Genomic DNA, 17,342 nt, shown 5'->3' on the forward strand with positions numbered 1-17,342 from the left:
CCCGCCGCAAGTGCAGTGGCTCATACTCGCGCGCCCCGTACCCCCACCCGGTCAGGACATTCATTCCCATATCTCTTTACCCCTAAAGATTTCCCCACATAATAGCAAATCTCACAGGACCGACGATATTACAACATGGTAGGATAATTTACTCTTCTAGTTGAGTGCTGAAACTACTCGTAGTTTCTAGTTGAGTGATGATTTTAACTTTTTGTAACTTTGTTGCAACATTGGGCAGTGTTCGACATTGGCTTGCTTGCTTACGCACCAACGTTTTGATTGCTGGTTACAGTTCTACATTCCGCAGTGGTGCGCTATAGCTACAGTGTTTGTTCTATATATATATATATGTATATGTGATTTCGTTTGTAAAATCAGTTCCAATTTAGGATTGTTACAGGGCCTGCATCCCCAGGCGGCCATTTTAACCTAATTATAGCGCAGTCCGCTATCTAACTAACGTTTCTCACTCTACCACTGACAGTTACCTTCATGATCTGAAAGTTTAGCCAAGTTGTCTTGCTAGCTAATAACATAGCTAGCTACCTGATAGCAATTGTTTTCTACACGACAAGCTACCTTTAATGATTGAGACTATCAAACGTCAACTTGTAATGGTCTTGCCTGCCTCCTGTTTTGTTTGATTGCACTCAAGCCAATACGCCCATGCGGATTTCCACGCTTGTTTGACAGTGGAAACGAGCAAGCATTTGCAAGCCAATATTGTTCCCATGGGTACTGGTTTACTGTAGTGGGCCTAACCGACTAAACTCAACTATTTACAATATAGTTGAGTGGCGACTAGTGTGTGCGCACTGGAGCTCCGAAGTCACACAATTATTTCAGGACCCAAAAGACAAGTCTGCAATTGCAGGCTATGCTTTGCATGCTCAAATCAGTCGTTTTTGAAAACGTCATTTTGTGACGTCGGAGCTCCAGTCTGCCCATACTGATCGCACCTCAACACAACTCGTGGAGTTGAGTTTAATCGGATACCGTGGGCTTTGACACATGCACATGTTACTATACACCAAGCGAGTTACCTGTCTCATTCACTGAAGGTTGACAGTGTGGTGGTCACTAACTAGTCAATGGTCAGCGAGTTTCGTGCACTCTTTTGATATATTGAGGATGGCTAATCAGCAGTCACCACTGTTGGAATGTCTTATATTGCCACAGCTTGGCTTTCTGGTCCGATTGTCATCTTTAATAGAGAGAACACTTTGGCCAACTAACATAGCAGCCTATGTAGCCCAAAGACCGGTAGATGGCGATATTATTGATCCAAACGCATTTGTATGCAGTCGGTAATACACTCCTATACCCCTCCGTACCTAAAACGTTCTCCATTCAGGCTGAAAAGTATTCGATTTCCTCCTTAACTACATTTACTGGCGACAAGACTGTTAAATATGTGTACTTTATGAAACACCATTTCCGCCACCATGCTAATGTTACATCCTGATGTTGCGCCCTGCTTTCAGCCAGAGTTAACAACTGACTGCTGCAAGCTAATTGGCTGAACGCGATTCGCAACATCCAGGACCAGCATTTCTAGGCGCATTAGCACTTTAAGCGTTGTAGTGGAAATTTGAGTCTCGTAAATAAAGTACGCATATTTTCCGTTTTTTAAATCTACTCCAGGACAAAAGAAAAAGGGTGAAATAAAAATAACAATCTATGCCTTTGTAGCCTGAATCGAGAATGTTTTAGGTACGAACTGGTCCGAGGGGGATATGAGTGTATTGCCGGCTGCATACAATGCTTTTGGACGGTAAAATGAAACCATCAATACGCCATCTGCCGGCGTATCAAATGGTGTTGATTCATTGTGAGTCAAAGGAAAGAAAGGCTATGATCAATGCTGCAGTCACTCTGTTTGCATGACTACTGGTAGCTAGCTACATACTGTTTGTGTGCAAGTTTGAATTTCCAATGCCTTGTGAAGGAAAGCATTTCCAATCTCCATGCTGTTAGCTATAGGCCTAGATTCAATGTCTACATCATAAATAAACAGTATGTCTTTGTGTTTACTAGCTATTGAAGAGGCAACAACAATAATCTAGGCTGCTATATCATCTGGTTCACATTTGAGTTCTAAATCACACCTTGAATGAACCATGTATATCATCCTCCCCTCTTTCCACAGGCCTCAGGTGTCACTGTCAACGATGAAGTCATCAAGGTCTTCAATGACATGAAGGTCAGGAAGTCATCCTCTACCGAAGATGTAAAAAAGCGTAAAAAGGCTGTGCTGTTTTGCCTCAGCGATGACAAGAAGAAGATCATCGTAGAGGAGGGCAAGTGGATCCTCGTTGGTGACATTGGGGAGTCGGTGGACGATCCATACGCATGTTTCGTCAAGCTTTTACCGCTCAACGATTGCAGATACGGCTTATACGATGCCACATATGAAACAAAAGAATCCAAGAAAGAAGACCTGGTATTCATATTTTGGTAAGTTTGTATGTTGCCCTTTGTTAGTTTGAAAGGTGCAAAGCTGCTGTCAATAATGTTTCTTAAAAGCCTATATTCCCTAGCTTGGCTGGGGTGTCATTTGGTAGGTACCCTAGATCAGTGGCTGTGTCAACCACTGGTTCAATCGCTGGGATCTGACACCGAATTAGTCAATTCATATTAAGTGTTGTGCAGGAGGACCATAGCTTGGTGGTCCCTGCTATAAAAAAGTTTGAGAAACAGAAACATTGCTGCTGCTTTCATTTGTGTGGTATGGATTACTATGGAATAAAGCTGTTATTCGCTAGGCTTATTAAGTCATTGTGTTTCCCACCTCATTCCAGGGCACCTGAGGGTGCGCCCTTGAAAAGCAAGATGATCTATGCTAGCTCTAAAGATGCCATTAAAAAGAAGTTCACAGGTAAGTGAAAATTGCTATATACAATCACTATTTCTGTTCTGTTTGACCTGATATTCAATGATCGTGTGGTTCAGTAATTTATTCAGGTGATGTCAGAGAATTTGCATAGTAAAAACTAGGCTATCTTATCAACACTATCAAGTATTAATAACTACAAGTTATTTTCTTTTCGTATTCATGTTCTATGAAAGTGTCATGAATGTCGGTGTTGGCGTTTCAAATTTTTCAAAATACCATTTAATTTCTACCCCGTTGATCCATTGAAAGTTTAGAGAAGAACGTGTGGGATCAAACAAAATTACCCCAGACACCCCTGCCATTTTTGATAGTGCTTCCTTAGTATTCAACACAACAGTATAAAACAGATGGGAATTAACTTGATATACTCCCCTTTGTTTTTCAGGTATCAAACACGAATGGCAAGTCAACGGATTAGATGACATCCAGGACCGCGCCACCCTGGCAGACAAGTTGGGAGGAAACGTGGTGGTATCACTCGAAGGGTTACCATTGTAAATGGAAAATACTATGTGCCATCTGGATTCCAGACGCTTTCATCTTAGCAGCTGTATCTATAGCATTTGAATCTAAAGGAATAGCTTTAGGCTTTTTTGGTCTGTATTTTTTCCACACAATGGAAGGAGATCTCATTAACATATGCGAAAGCCTACAAGTTATTTTGCCAGAAAACTTCAACTTCTTTTTTTCTTTTTTTACCTTCAAGGAATGATCACACATCACAGGTTTTTCCAAAACAAATATGAACAGCAACGCCACACTACCTGAGATTAATAACACTCCCACAATAAAAACATTAATATTAGCACTGTTTTTGCGTTCTTCGCCACTTAAACAATGATGACTAAATGCTCAGTAGCATAGGAAAATGTGAATGCTTTCTATAATGCCTTGACAGTCATATTCACTGCCTCGGTTACAGCTAATGGCAAGTATTTTGCACTCATGAGGTTTTCATATGGCTGACTTATTTATTTACAATGTTCTATTTTATCCAATATGTTATTTGACATGGCAAAACACGTAATAGACTATTCATATACTAAGCACTTTGTTTATACACTACAAAAGTTGATGCAAAAAGGTCAAGAATAACTAAATAATATCTGTATTTATGTTAACTAGATAGAGATGTTACCAGTTTTCATTCCTTTTATGCATATGGACAAGAACAGATCAGTATTTGACTGTTCAATTGCCGCCTTACTTTCATTTGAATGTACAGGACACCACAGTAAAAAGGGGGGTTGGTGCTTGCAGTTTTTTTTAACACTAAAATAAAGATATTTCAAATATATCAATAAAGATGGCAATATGTGCATTTGGAGCCTTAAGTGGAACATTGTTTTTGAGATTGGGCGAGGAGGTTGCCACTTTACAATAAAACCTTGTGGCAGATAACAGAAATAAGTGTCTTTTTTTCTGTGTGCATCTGTTCATCAGGAGGGCTGGGCAACAAAGAGATAAGTGACTGATTTCCTCTAATAGAAAAGATCTGGTCTACATGCTGTGTTCTACTACAATGTATTGGTTAATGTTTTATTCAATTAAACCGGATGCAGTGGGTGACGATTTTCTTGGCTCAGTTCAGAACAGTACAATGTTATGGAAAATTCAGATTGCTATCTATTCTAAACAATATATTTCTTTCTTTGTTGTGTAGAAGAGGGAATCATTTAAGTTTTATAATTTCTGTGTAAGGTGGTTTCTCTGATGCTTTTTATATGTAATGTCTACAGTCTTATCAGGGGAGCCAAGCTCGTAAGGCTATTTCTGTAGGAGTACAGTAAATCATTCAGGACCGATCATACTGTATGTCATGGTGAATTGGAGTACTGTCAACTGTTTTTATTTTATTTAACTAGGCATTTGGTATTTTATTATTGCAAAAGCAGCAGCTACTCTTCCTGGGGTCCACGCAAAATATGAAACATAATACAGAACATCATTAGACAAAAACAGCTCAAGGACAGAACTACATACATTTTTAAAATGCCACACGTAGCCTACATATCAATGCATACACACAAACAATCTAGGTCAAATAGGGGAAAGGCGTGGTTCCGCGAGGTGTTACTTTATGTTTTTTAAAACCAGGTTTGCTGTTTATTAGAGCAATATGAGATGGTAGGAAGTTCTATGCAATAAGGGCTCTATATAATACTGTACGTTTTATTGAATTTGTTCTGGATTTGGGGACTATGAAAAGACGTCTGGTGGGATGTGTGTGTGTCAGAGCTGTCTGTAAGTGGACTATGCAAACAATTTGGGATTTTCAACCCAATGTTTCTTATAAAAAGAAGTGATGCAGTCAGTCTCTCAACTCTTAGCCAAGAGAGACTGGCATGCATAGCATTTATATCAGCCCTCATTACAATAAGAGCAAAACGTGCCGCTCTGTTCTGGGCCAGCTGCAGCTTAACTAGGTCTTTCCTTGCTGCACTGGACCACACGACTGGACAATAATGAAGATTCAACAAAACTAGAGCCTGCATAACTTACTTTTTGGAATGTGGTGTCAAAAGCAGAGCATCTCTTTATTATGGCTAGACCTCTCCCCATCTTTGCAACCATTGAATCTATATGTTTTGACCATGACAGTTTACAGTCTAAGGTAATGCCAAGTAATGTAGTCTCCTCAACTTGTTCAACAGCCACACCATTCATTACCAGATTCAGCTGAGGTCTAGAACTTAAGGAATGATTTGTACCAAATACAATGATCTTAGTTTTAGAGATGTTCAGGACCAGTTTATTACTGGCCACCCATTCCAAAACAGAGTGCAACTCTTTAAGGGTTTCAGTGACTTCCTTAGCTGTGGTTGCTGATGTGTATATGGTTGAATCATCAGCATACATGGACACACATTCTTTGTTTAATGCCAGTGGCAGGTCATTGGTAAAAATAGAAAAGTGTAGAGGGCCTAGAGAGCTGCCTTGCAGTACACCACACTTTACATGTTTGACATTAGAGACGCTTCCATTAAAGAAACCCTTTGAGTTCTATTAGATAGATAACTATGAATACACGATATGGCAGAGGTTGAAAGGTCATTGCACTTAAGTCTTTTCAACAACAGGTTATGGTCAATAATATCAAAGGTTGCACTGAAATATAAAAGTACAGCTCCCACAATCTTCTTATTGTCAATTTCTTTCAACCAATCATCATTGATTGTACTGCACGGACATCATTTGTGTCAGTGCAGTACATGTTGAGTGCCCTTCTCTATAAGCATGCTGAACATCTTTTGTTAATTTGTTTACAGAGAAATAGCATTGTATTTGGTCAAACACAATTTTTTCCAACAGTTTGCTAAGAGCTGGCAGCAAGCTTATAGGTCTGCTGTTAGAACCAGTAAAGGCTGCTTTACCACTCTTGGAGACATAATTACTTTGTCTTCCCTCCAGACCTGAGGACAAAGACTCCTCTAGGCTCAGATTAAAAATATGACAGATAGGAGTGGCTATAGAGTCAGCCACCATCCTCAGTAGCTTTCCATCTAAGTTGTCAATGCCAGGAGGTTTGTCATAATTAATTGTTAACTATTTTTCCACCTCTACCACACTAACTTTACAAAATTCAAACTTACACAGCTTTTCTTTCATGATTTGTTTTTTTATGCATGAATATAATAAGTTTGCCCACTTTGCCAATGAAATAATCATTAAAATAATTGGCAACATTAAATGGTTTTGTGATGAATAAGCCATCTGATTCGATGAAAGATGGAGTTGAATTTGTCTTTCTGCCCATAATGTCATTGAAAGTACTCCAAAGTTTTTTTACATTATTCTTTATATCAATGATCTTGGCTTCAAAATAAAGTTTCTTCTTTTTGTTGAGTTTAGTCACATAATTTCTCAATTTGCAGTAAATGAGCCAGTCAGATGTACAGCCAGACTTATTCCCCACTCCTTTTGACCCATCTCTTTCAACCATACCGTTTTTCAATTCCTCATCAATCCATGGAGCCTTAACAGTTCTAACAGTTTCTTAACAGGTGCATGTTTATCAATAATTGGAAGAAGCAATTTAATAAATTCATCAAGTGCAGAGTCTGGATGCTCCTCATTAATCACATCAGACCAACAAATATTGTTTAACTGACCAGCTAGTCAATTAAGAACAAATTCTTATTTTACAATGACAGCTTACAACGGACAAACACTCCCCTAACCCGGACAACGCTGGGAAAATTGTGCACCGCCCTATTGGACTCCCAATCATGGCCGGTTGAGATACAGCCCGGAATTGAACCAGGGTCTCTAGTGACGCCTCGAGCACTTACAGTGCCTTAGACTGCTGTGCCACTCTGGAGCCAACTGTAATTTGAACATCTATAGATTAACTCATATTTGTAATTTATTTTATACAGCGATCTTTCAACCTTAACACTAATAGTACTGCAGCTTCCCGAATTAATGCAGCCAGCTTTTCGTAAGCTCTAAGTTTCAACGAACAGCCAGTCCGGTTGTTCCCTGTCCCTTCATTTGAGCAGGGCCGAGTGTTTCTAGGAGAGAGAGCAGACCGGTGTGTCTTCTACTGCAACTGGGCTGGGGGCCAGGCCTGCTGCTTGTTCCCTGTGGAGAATTTGATCTGCAGGCAGTGAGCAATCCTCTGCTGGTCAGAGCTATTTATGGCCAACACATGCTTTTGTGTCTTGTCGTCGTTGTCCACAAATGGCAAAACGGACAAGTTTCCAAAGAGCAACGAAAGGGAAGCCCTGTTAGAGGAGGAGAGCAGGCAGTTAGAGTACACACGCCCACTGCCCCTACCAAGAATGCGTTTCACACTCAAGGAACAGAATAGGAGAGGAAAGAAAGGAATGGAAAAACATTGAAAAAATCATTGAAGTATTATAAGATGTAAACCCTGCTTATGGGAACTATATACAGTTGAAGTCGGAAGTTTACATGCACTTAGGTTGGAGTCATTAAAACTCAGTTTTCAACCACTCCACACATTTCTTGTTAACAACTATAGTTTTGGCAAGTCGATTAGGACATCTACTTTGTGCATGACACAAGTTATTTTTCCAACAATTGTTTGCAAACAGATTATTTCACTTAAAATTCACCCTATCACAATTCCAGTGGGTCAGAAGTTTACATACACTAAGTTGATTGTGCCTTTAAACAGCGTGGAAAACTCCAGAAAATTATGTCATGGCTTTAGAAGCTTCTGATAGGCTAATTGACATAATTTGAGTCAATTGGAGGTGTACCTGTGGATATATTTCAAGCCATACCTTCAAACTCAGTGCCTCTGTGCTTGACATCATGGGAAAATCAAAAGAAATCAGCCAAGACCTCAGAAAAAAATTGCAGACCTTCACAAGTCTGGTTCATCCTTGGGAGAAATTTCCAAACGCCTGAAGGTACCACGTTCATCTGTACAAACAATAGTACGCAAAGTATAAACACCATGGGACCAAGCAGCCGTCATAACGCTCTGGAATCCTAGAGATGTGTCTCATAGAGATTAACGTACTTTGGTGCGGCCTCCCGGGTGGCGCAGTGGTTAAGGGCGCTGTACTGCAGCGCCAGCTGTGCCATCAGAGACTCTGGGTTCACGCCCAGGCTCTGTCGTAAACGGCTGCGTCCATGGGGCGACGCACAATTGGCCTAGCGTCGTCCGGGTTAGGGAGGGCTTGGTCGGTAGGGATGTCCTTGTCTCATCGCGCACCAGCGACTCCTGTGGCGGTCCGGGCGCAGTGTGCGCTAACCAAGGTTGCCAGGTGCACGGTGTTTCCTCCGACACATTGGTGCGGCTGGCTTCCGGGTTGGATGCGCGCTGTGTTAAGAAGCAGTGCGGCTAGGTTGGGTTGTGTATCGGACGACTTTCAACCTTCGTCTCTCCCGAGCCTGTACGGGAGTTGAAGCGATGAGACAAGATAGTAGCTACTACAACAATTGGACACCACGATATTGGGGAAAAAAAGGGGTGTAAAAAAAACGAAAGGGAAAAAGTACTTTGGTGAAAAAGTGCAAATCAATCCCAGAACAACAGCAAAGGACCTTGTGAAGATGCTGGAGGAAACAGGTACAAAAGTATCTATATCCACAGTAAAACGAGTCCTATATCGACATAACCTGAAAGGCCGCTCAGTAAGGAAGAAGCAACCCCTCCAAAACCGCCATAAAAAAAGCCAGACTACGGTTTGCAACTGCACATGGAGAAATGTCCTCTGGTCTGATGAAACAAAAATAGAACTGTTTGGCCACAATGATCATTGTTATGTTTGGAGGGAAAGGGGGCATGCTTGCAAGCCGAAGAACACCATCCCAACCGTGACGCACGGGGGTGGCAGCATCACGTTGTGGGGGTGCTTTGCTGCAGGAGGGACTGGTGCACTTCACAAAATAGATGGCATCATGTGGCTGGAAAAATTATGTGGATATATTGAATCAACATCTCAAGACATCAGTCTAGAAGATAAAGCTTGGTCGCAAATGGGTCTTCCAAATGGACAATGACCCCAAGCATACTTCCAAAGTTGTGGCAAAATGGCTTAAGGACAAAAAAGTCAAGGTATCGGAATGGTCATCACAAAAAGCCCTGACCTCAATCCTATAGAACATTTGTGGGCAGATCTGAAAAAGTGTGTGCGAGCAAGGAGGCCTACAAACCTGACTCAGTTACACTAGCTCTGTCAGGAGGAATGGGCCAAAATTCACCCAACTTATTGTGGGAATCTTGTGGAAGGCTACCTGAAACTTTTGACCTAAGTGAAGCAATTTAAAGGCAATGCTACAATACTAATTGAGTGGATGTAAACTTCTGACCCACTGGGAATGTGATGAAATAAATAAAAGCAGAAAGAAATAATTATCTCTACTATTATTCTGACATTTCACATTCTTAAAATAAAGTGGTGATCCTAACTGACTTAAGACAGGGAATTTTTACAAGGATTAAATGTCAAGAGTTGTTAAACTGAGTTTAAATGTATTTGGCTAAGGTGTATGTAAACTTCCGACATCAACTGTACATATGTTAAACAAAGTGCTTTCATGACAACTCAGAAAATATGTCAGGACAAGTGAGCTGAAAATAAAAAAGTGGCACTCAACAAAGATTGTCCATGCAAACAGGATGAGCACAACCAGCCAGCACATGTAGGTTGTCATTCAGAATTATGATCATAGTTATATACATCATATACACTTAGTCACCTCCACATTTTTTAGCATCCTTGATATAGATGAGCAAAAAAGACTATAAAATAAATAATACAAATAATGAGCAAATTGTATGCAAAAAAAAGGGGGGGGAATTATATTGTTTTATGCTAATACATTTTCTCAGAGAAAGAGATTTTGTTTCAAAAGTAACATTTTGTTTTCTCAAAAAGATACACTACCATTCAAAAGTTTGGGGTCTCTTAGAAATGTCCTTGTTTTTGAATGAAAAACAAAAAAAATTGTCCATTAAAATAAAAAGAAAAAAAGAAAAGAAAAGAATATAACATCAAATTTATCAGAAATACAGTGTAGACATTGTTAATGTTGTAAATGACTATTGTAGCTGAAAATGGCTGATTGTTAATGGGATATCTACATAAGCATACAGAGGCCCATTATCAGAAACCATCACTACTGTGTTCCAATGGCACGTTGTGTTAGCTAATCCAAGTTTATCATTTTAAAAGGCTGATTGATCATTAGAAAACCCTTTTGCAATTACGTTAGCACAGCTGACAACTGTCGTGCTGATTAAAGAAACAATAAAACTGGCCTCCTTTAGACGAGTTGAGTATCTTGAGCATCAGCATTTGTGGGTTTGATTACAGGCTGAAAATGGCCAGAAACAAAGAACTTTCTTTCTTCTGAAACTCGTCAGTCTATTCTTGTTCTGAGAAATTAAGTGCACGACTTGCATCCTGTAGCTCTAACTCCAAAAGGTTTTGGAACACTGTAAAGTCCATGGAGAACAAGGGCACCTCCTCCCAGCTGCCCAGTGCACTGAGGCTAGGCAACACGGTCACTACCGATAGATCCATGATAATCGAAAATGTCAATAAGCATTTCTCTACTGCTGATCATGCTTTCCTCCTGGCTGCCCCAACCCCGGCCAACAGCTCCGCACCCCCCGCAGCTACAGCTACTTGCCCGATCCTCCCCAGATTCTCCTTCACCCAAATCCAGATAGCAGATGTTCTGAAATAACTGCAAAACCTGGACCAGTACAAATCAGCTGGGCTAGACAATTTGGACCCTCTCTTTCTAAAATTATCAGCCGCCATTGTTGCAACCCCTATTACCAGTCTGTTCAACCTCTCTTTCGTATCGTCCGAGATCCCTAAAGATTGGAAAGCTGCCACGGTCTTCCCCCTCTTCAAAGGGGGTGACACTCTAGACCCAAACTGTTACAGACCTAGGTCCATCCTGCCCTTTCTTTCTAAAGTCTTTGAAAGCCAAGTTAATAAACAGATCACTGACCATTTCGAATCCCACCGTACCTTCTCCGGTGTGCAATCCGGTTTCCGAGCTGGTCATGGGTGCACCTCAGCCACACTCAAGGTACTAAACGATATCATAACCGCCATTGATAAAAGACAGTACTGTGCAGCCGTCTTCATCGACCTGGCCAAGGCTTTCGACTCTGTCAATCACCGTATTCTTATCGGCAGACTCAATAGCCTTAGTTTCTCAAATGACTGCCTCGCCGCAAATTGCATGTAGTCTATCACAGTGCCATCCGTTTTGTTACCAAAGCGCCTTATACCACTCACCACTGCGACCTGTATGCTCTAGTCGGCTGGCTCTTGCTACATATTCGTCGCCAGACCCACTGACTCCAGGTCATCTATAAGTCTATGCTAGGTAAAGCTCCGCCTTATCTCAGCTCACTGGTCACGCTAACAACACCCACCCGTAGCATGCGCTCCAGCAGGTATATCTCACTGATCATCCCCAAAGCCAACATCTACCTTTGGTCGCCATTCCTTCCAGTTCTCTGCTGCCAGTGACTAGAACGAATTGCAAAAATCGATGAAGCTGGAGACTTACATTTCCCTCACTAACTTTAAACATCAGCTGTCTGAACAGCTACCGATCGCTGCAGATGTACATAGTCCATCTGTGAATAGCCCACCCAATCTACCTACCTCGTCCCCATATTGTTTTTATTTACTTTGCTGCTCTTTCCAGTGTTAATCTGCAAAATTCTAATTACTTTGCTACATTGGCCTATTTATTGCCTTGGAGGCCCCGGGATGTGGCCCATCGCTGGAGGCCCCGGGCTGTGGCCCGTCGCTGGAGGCCCTGGACTGTGGCCCGTCGTTGGAGGTTCCGGACTGTTGCCGGAAGCTCTGGACTGGGTACTGTCGCCGGACGCTCTGGACTGGGTACTGTCGCCGGACGCTCTGGACTGGTACTGTCGCCGGACCCTCTGGACTGGGTAATGTCGCTGGACGCTCTGGACTGCCGAGGCGCACTGTAGGCCTGGTGCGTGGTGCCAGCACTGGTGGTACCGGGCTGGGGACACGCACCTCAGGGCGAGTGCGAGGAGCAGGAACAGGGCGTACTGGACGCTGGAGGCGCACTGGAGGCCTGATGCGTGGTGCCGGTACTGGTGGTACCGGGCTGGTGACACGCAGCTTAGGGCGAGTGCGGGGAGGAGGAACAGGGTGTACTGGACCCTGGAGGCGCACTGGAGGCCTGATGCGTGGTGCCGGTACTGGTGGTACCGGGCTGGTGACACGCACCTCAGGGCGAGTGCGGGGAGGAGGAACAGGGCGTACTGGGCTCTGGAGGTGCACAGGAAGCCTGGTGCGTGGTGTTGGCACTGGTGGTACTGGGCTGGTGACACACACCTCAGGGTGAGTGCGGGGAGGAGGCACGGGATACACTGGACCGTGGAGACGCATTGGAGATCCAGAACATAGAGCTGGCTCAATATGTCCTGGCTGGATGCCCATTCTAGCCTGGCAAATGCGAGGATCTGGAATAGAGCGCTCCAGGCTAGAATAGCGCACTGGAGACACCATGCACATCTCTGTATAACAAGGTGCCTAACCAGTTACACGCTCCCCACGGTAAGCACGAGGAGTTGGCTCAGGTCTCCTACCTGACTCAGCCAATCTCCTCGTGTGCCTCCCCCAAAAAACATCTTGGAGCTGCCTCTCGGGCCTCCGTGCTAGCCGTGTACCTTCATATCTTTGCTGTTCCTCTATTCTCCTGTATTTCTCCTCATAGTATCGCCGTTCCGCTTTCGCTGCTTCTAACTCCTCCTTAGGACGGCGATGCTCCCCCGGCTGTGTCCAGGGTCCTGCTCCATCTAATATCTCCTCCCAGGTCCATCTCCCCATTAAGCGCTGTTCCTCCTTTTCACGCTGCTTGGTTCTTGTTTGGTGGATTATTCTGTCACGTTCGTCATAACGTGGAGACCAAAGCGCAGTGTTAGATGAATACATTCTTCTTTATTTAAACGAAGAACACTAAACAAACAAACAAAATGACCGTGACGCTACTAACAAGAGTATTGACATGCATCTACACATAGACAATAACCCACAAAACCAAAATGGAAAATGGCAACCTAAATAGGATCCCCAATCAGACACAACGATAAACAGCTGCCTCTGATTGGGAACCAATTCAGGCCACTATAGACCTACATTTCCCTCGACGAACCAAAACCCCATAGATATACAAAAAACCCTAGACAAGACAAAAACACACATAACACCCTCGCCACACCCTGACCTAACCAAAATAATAAAGAAAACAAAGATAGCTGAGGTCAGGTCGTGACATTAACAATGTCTACACTGTATTTCTGATCAATCTGATGTTATTTTAATGAACAGAAAATTTGCTTTTCTTTCAAAAACAAGGACATTTCTAAGTGACCACAAACTTTTGAATGGTGGTGTAGGCGTCAAAATTATTGCCACCCGATTGCCACCCGATTTGTCATACGGAACGGCGATACGGTAGCCTCTGGAACTGCCGATCTGCGGCCAACAAGGCAGAGTTCATCTCAGCCTATGCCTCCCTCCAGTCCCTCGACTTCTTGGCACTGACGGAAACATGGATCACCACAGATAACACTGCTACTCCTACTGCTCTCTCTTCGTCCGCCCACGTGTTCTCGCACACCCCGAGAGCTTCTGGTCAGCGGGGTGGTGGCACCGGGATCCTCATCTCTCCCAAGTGGTCATTCTCTCTTTCTCCCCTTACCCATCTGTCTATCGCCTCCTTTGAATTCCATGCTGTCACAGTTACCAGCCCTTTCAAGCTTAACATCCTTATCATTTATCGCCCTCCAGGTTCCTCGGAGAGTTCATCAATGAGCTTGATGCCTTGATAAGCTCCTTTCCTGAGGACGGCTCACCTCTCACAGTCCTGGGCGACTTTAACCTCCCCACGTCTACCTTTGACTCATTCCTCTCTGCCTCCTTCTTTCCACTCCTCTCCTCTTTGACCTCACCCTCTCACCTCCCCCCTACTCACAAGGCAGGCAATACGCTCGACCTCATCTTTACTAGATGCTGTTCTTCCACTAACCTCATTGCAACTCCCCTCCAAGTCTCCGACCACTACCTTGTATCCTTTTCCCTCTCGCTCTCATCCAACACTTCCCACACTGCTCCTACTCGGATGGTATCGCGCCGTCCCAACCTTCGCTCTCTCTCCCCGCTACTCTCTCCTCTTCCATCCTATCATCTCTTCCCTCTGCTCATACCTTCTCCAACCTATCTCCTGATTCTGCCTCCTCAACCCTCCTCTCTTCCCTTTCTGCATCCTTTGACTCTCTATGTCCCCTATCCTCCAGGCCGGCTCGGTCCTCCCCTCCCGCTCCGTGGCTCGACGACTCATTGCGAGCTCACAGAACAGAGCTCCGGGCAGCCGAGCGGAAATGGAGGAAAACTCGCCTCCCTGCGGACCTGGCATCCTTTCACTCCCTCCTCTCTACATTTTCCTCCTCTGTCTCTGCTGCTAAAGCCACTTTCTACCACTCTAAATTCCAAGCATCTGCCTCTAACCCTAGGAAGCTCTTTGCCACCTTCTCCTCCCTCCTGAATCCTCCTCCCTCCCCCTCCTCCCTCTCTGCAGATGACTTCGTCAACCATTTTGAAAAGAAGGTCGACGACATCCGATCCTCGTTTGCTAAGTCAAACGACACCGCTGGTTCTGCTCACACTGCCCTACCCTGTGCTCTGACCTCTTTCTCACCTCTCTCTCCAGATGAAATCTCGCTTCTTGTGACGGCCGGCCGCCCAACAACCTGCCCGCTTGACCCTATCCCCTCCTCTCTTCTCCAGACCATTTCCGGAGACCTTCTCCCTTACCTCACCTCGCTCATCAACTCATCCCTGACCGCTGGCTACGTCCCTTCCGTCTTCAAGAGAGCGAGAGTTGCACCCCTTCTGAAAAAACCTACACTCGATCCCTCCGATGTCAACAACTACAGACCAGTATCCCTTCTTTCTTTTCTCTCCAAAACTCTTGAACGTGCCGTCCTTGGCCAGCTCTCCCGCTATCTCTCTCAGAATGACCTTCTTGATCCAAATCAGTCAGGTTTCAAGACTAGTCATTCAACTGAGACTGCTCTTCTCTGTATCACGGAGGCGCTCCGCACTGCTAAAGCTAACTCTCTCTCCTCTGCTCTCATCCTTCTAGACCTATTGGCTGCCTTCGATACTGTGAACCATCAGATCCTCCTCTCCACCCTCTCCGAGTTGGGCATCTCCGGCGCGGCCCACGCTTGGATTGCGTCCTACCTGACAGGTTGCTCCTACCAGGTGGTGTGGCGAGAATCTGTCTCCTCGCCACGCGCTCTCACCACTGGTGTCCCCCAGGGCTCTGTTCTAGGCCCTCTCCTATTCTCGCTATACACCAAGTCACTTGGCTCTGTCATAACCTCACATGGTCTCTCCTATCATTGCTATGCAGACGACACACAATTAATCTTCTCCTTTCCCCTTCTGATGACCAGGTGGCGAATCGCATCTCTGCATGTCTGGCAGACATATCAGTGTGGATGACGGATCACCACCTCAAGCTGAACCTCGGCAAGACGGAGCTGCTCTTCCTCCCGGGGAAGGACTGCCCGTTCCATGATCTCGCCATCACGGTTGACAACTCCATTGTGTCCTCCTCCCAGAGCGCTAAGAACCTTGGCGTGATCCTGGACAACACCCTGTCGTTCTCAACCAACATCATGGCGTTGGCCCGTTCCTGTAGGTTCATGCTCTACAACATCCGCAGAGTACGACCCTGCCTCACACAGGAAGCGGCGCAGGTCCTAATCCAGGCACTTGTCATCTCCCGTCTGGATTACTGCAACTCGCTGTTGGCTGGGCTCCCTGCCTGTGCCATTAAACCCCTACAACTTATCCAGAACGCCGCAGCCCGTCTGGTGTTCAACCTTCCCAAGTTCTCTCACGTCACCCCGCTCCTCCGCTCTCTCCACTGGCTTCCAGTTGAAGCTCGCATCCGCTACAAGACCATGGTGCTTGCCTACGGAGCTGTGAGGGGAACGGCACCGCAGTACCTCCAGGCTCTGATCAGGCCCTACACCCAAACAAGGGCACTGCGTTCATCCACCTCTGGCCTGCTCGCCTCCCTACCACTGAGGAAGTACAGTTCCCGCTCAGCCCAGTCAAAACTGTTCGCTGCTCTGGCCCCCCAATGGTGGAACAAACTCCCTCACGACGCCAGGACAGCAGAGTCAATCACCACCTTCCGGAGACACCTGAAACCCCACCTCTTCAAGGAATACCTAGGATAGGATAAGTAATCCTTCTCACCCCCCCCCTTAAATGATTTAGATGCACTATTGTAAGTGGCTGTTCCACTGGATGTCAGAAGGTGAATTCACCAATTTGTAAGTCGCTCTGGATAAGAGCGTCTGCTAAATGACTTAAATGTAATGTAAATGTGCACCCTTCCCTTGCTAGGATAACAGCATTGAGCCCTTTTCAATGTTTTATGAGATTGGAAAACACATTGGGAGGGATTCATTCCTCCATACAGAAGCAGGAAATCATGGCAGGCCCCAATACAGTTCATTAAGCTCAGATGAACCTAAGAAAGTAGACTGGTAATGTAGATTTTATTTTGTTTTATTTCATTTATAACAATCTTGAGGGTGCCAATAATTTTGACACCTAATATTTGTTGTATTTTTTTGTATTACTTATTAAACAAAATATCTTTCTCTAAGCAATTGTATTAGTGTAAAGTAATATAATTTCCACATTTATTTTAGCCTACAATGTAGCTCAGTATTTGTAATTTTTATTTTATACAGTTTTTTGCTCATCTTTATCAAGGCTACCAATAATTTTGGAGGTGACTGTAGAGTCAAACCTAGAAGTCTAACAAAACATCAGCGATGTAATGATGAAAGGGCATACATACTACAGTATCTAGATGTGTGGATCAAATGGCAATGTATCGTTATGAAGCAACAAGGTGTTGTTACAGTCCT

The 17,342-nt window shown here is 44.3% G+C and overlaps 1 protein-coding gene across 1 annotated transcript; it reads left to right on the plus strand.

Annotated features, from left to right (window-relative positions):
- Positions 1 to 2: 2 nt before the first annotated feature.
- LOC135525655 (cofilin-2) lies at positions 3 to 4,306 on the plus strand. The gene is made up of 4 exons (XM_064953408.1): positions 3 to 138; positions 2,150 to 2,457; positions 2,802 to 2,878; positions 3,282 to 4,306. Exons 1-4 carry the CDS (start codon positions 136 to 138, stop codon positions 3,392 to 3,394), a joined length of 501 nt encoding a protein of 166 aa, XP_064809480.1. The 5' UTR covers positions 3 to 135; the 3' UTR covers positions 3,395 to 4,306.
- Positions 4,307 to 17,342: the final 13,036 nt, after the last annotated feature.

This window comes from Oncorhynchus masou, chromosome 32, assembly GCF_036934945.1.
Source record: "Oncorhynchus masou masou isolate Uvic2021 chromosome 32, UVic_Omas_1.1, whole genome shotgun sequence".
Lineage (NCBI taxonomy): Eukaryota > Metazoa > Chordata > Actinopteri > Salmoniformes > Salmonidae > Oncorhynchus > Oncorhynchus masou.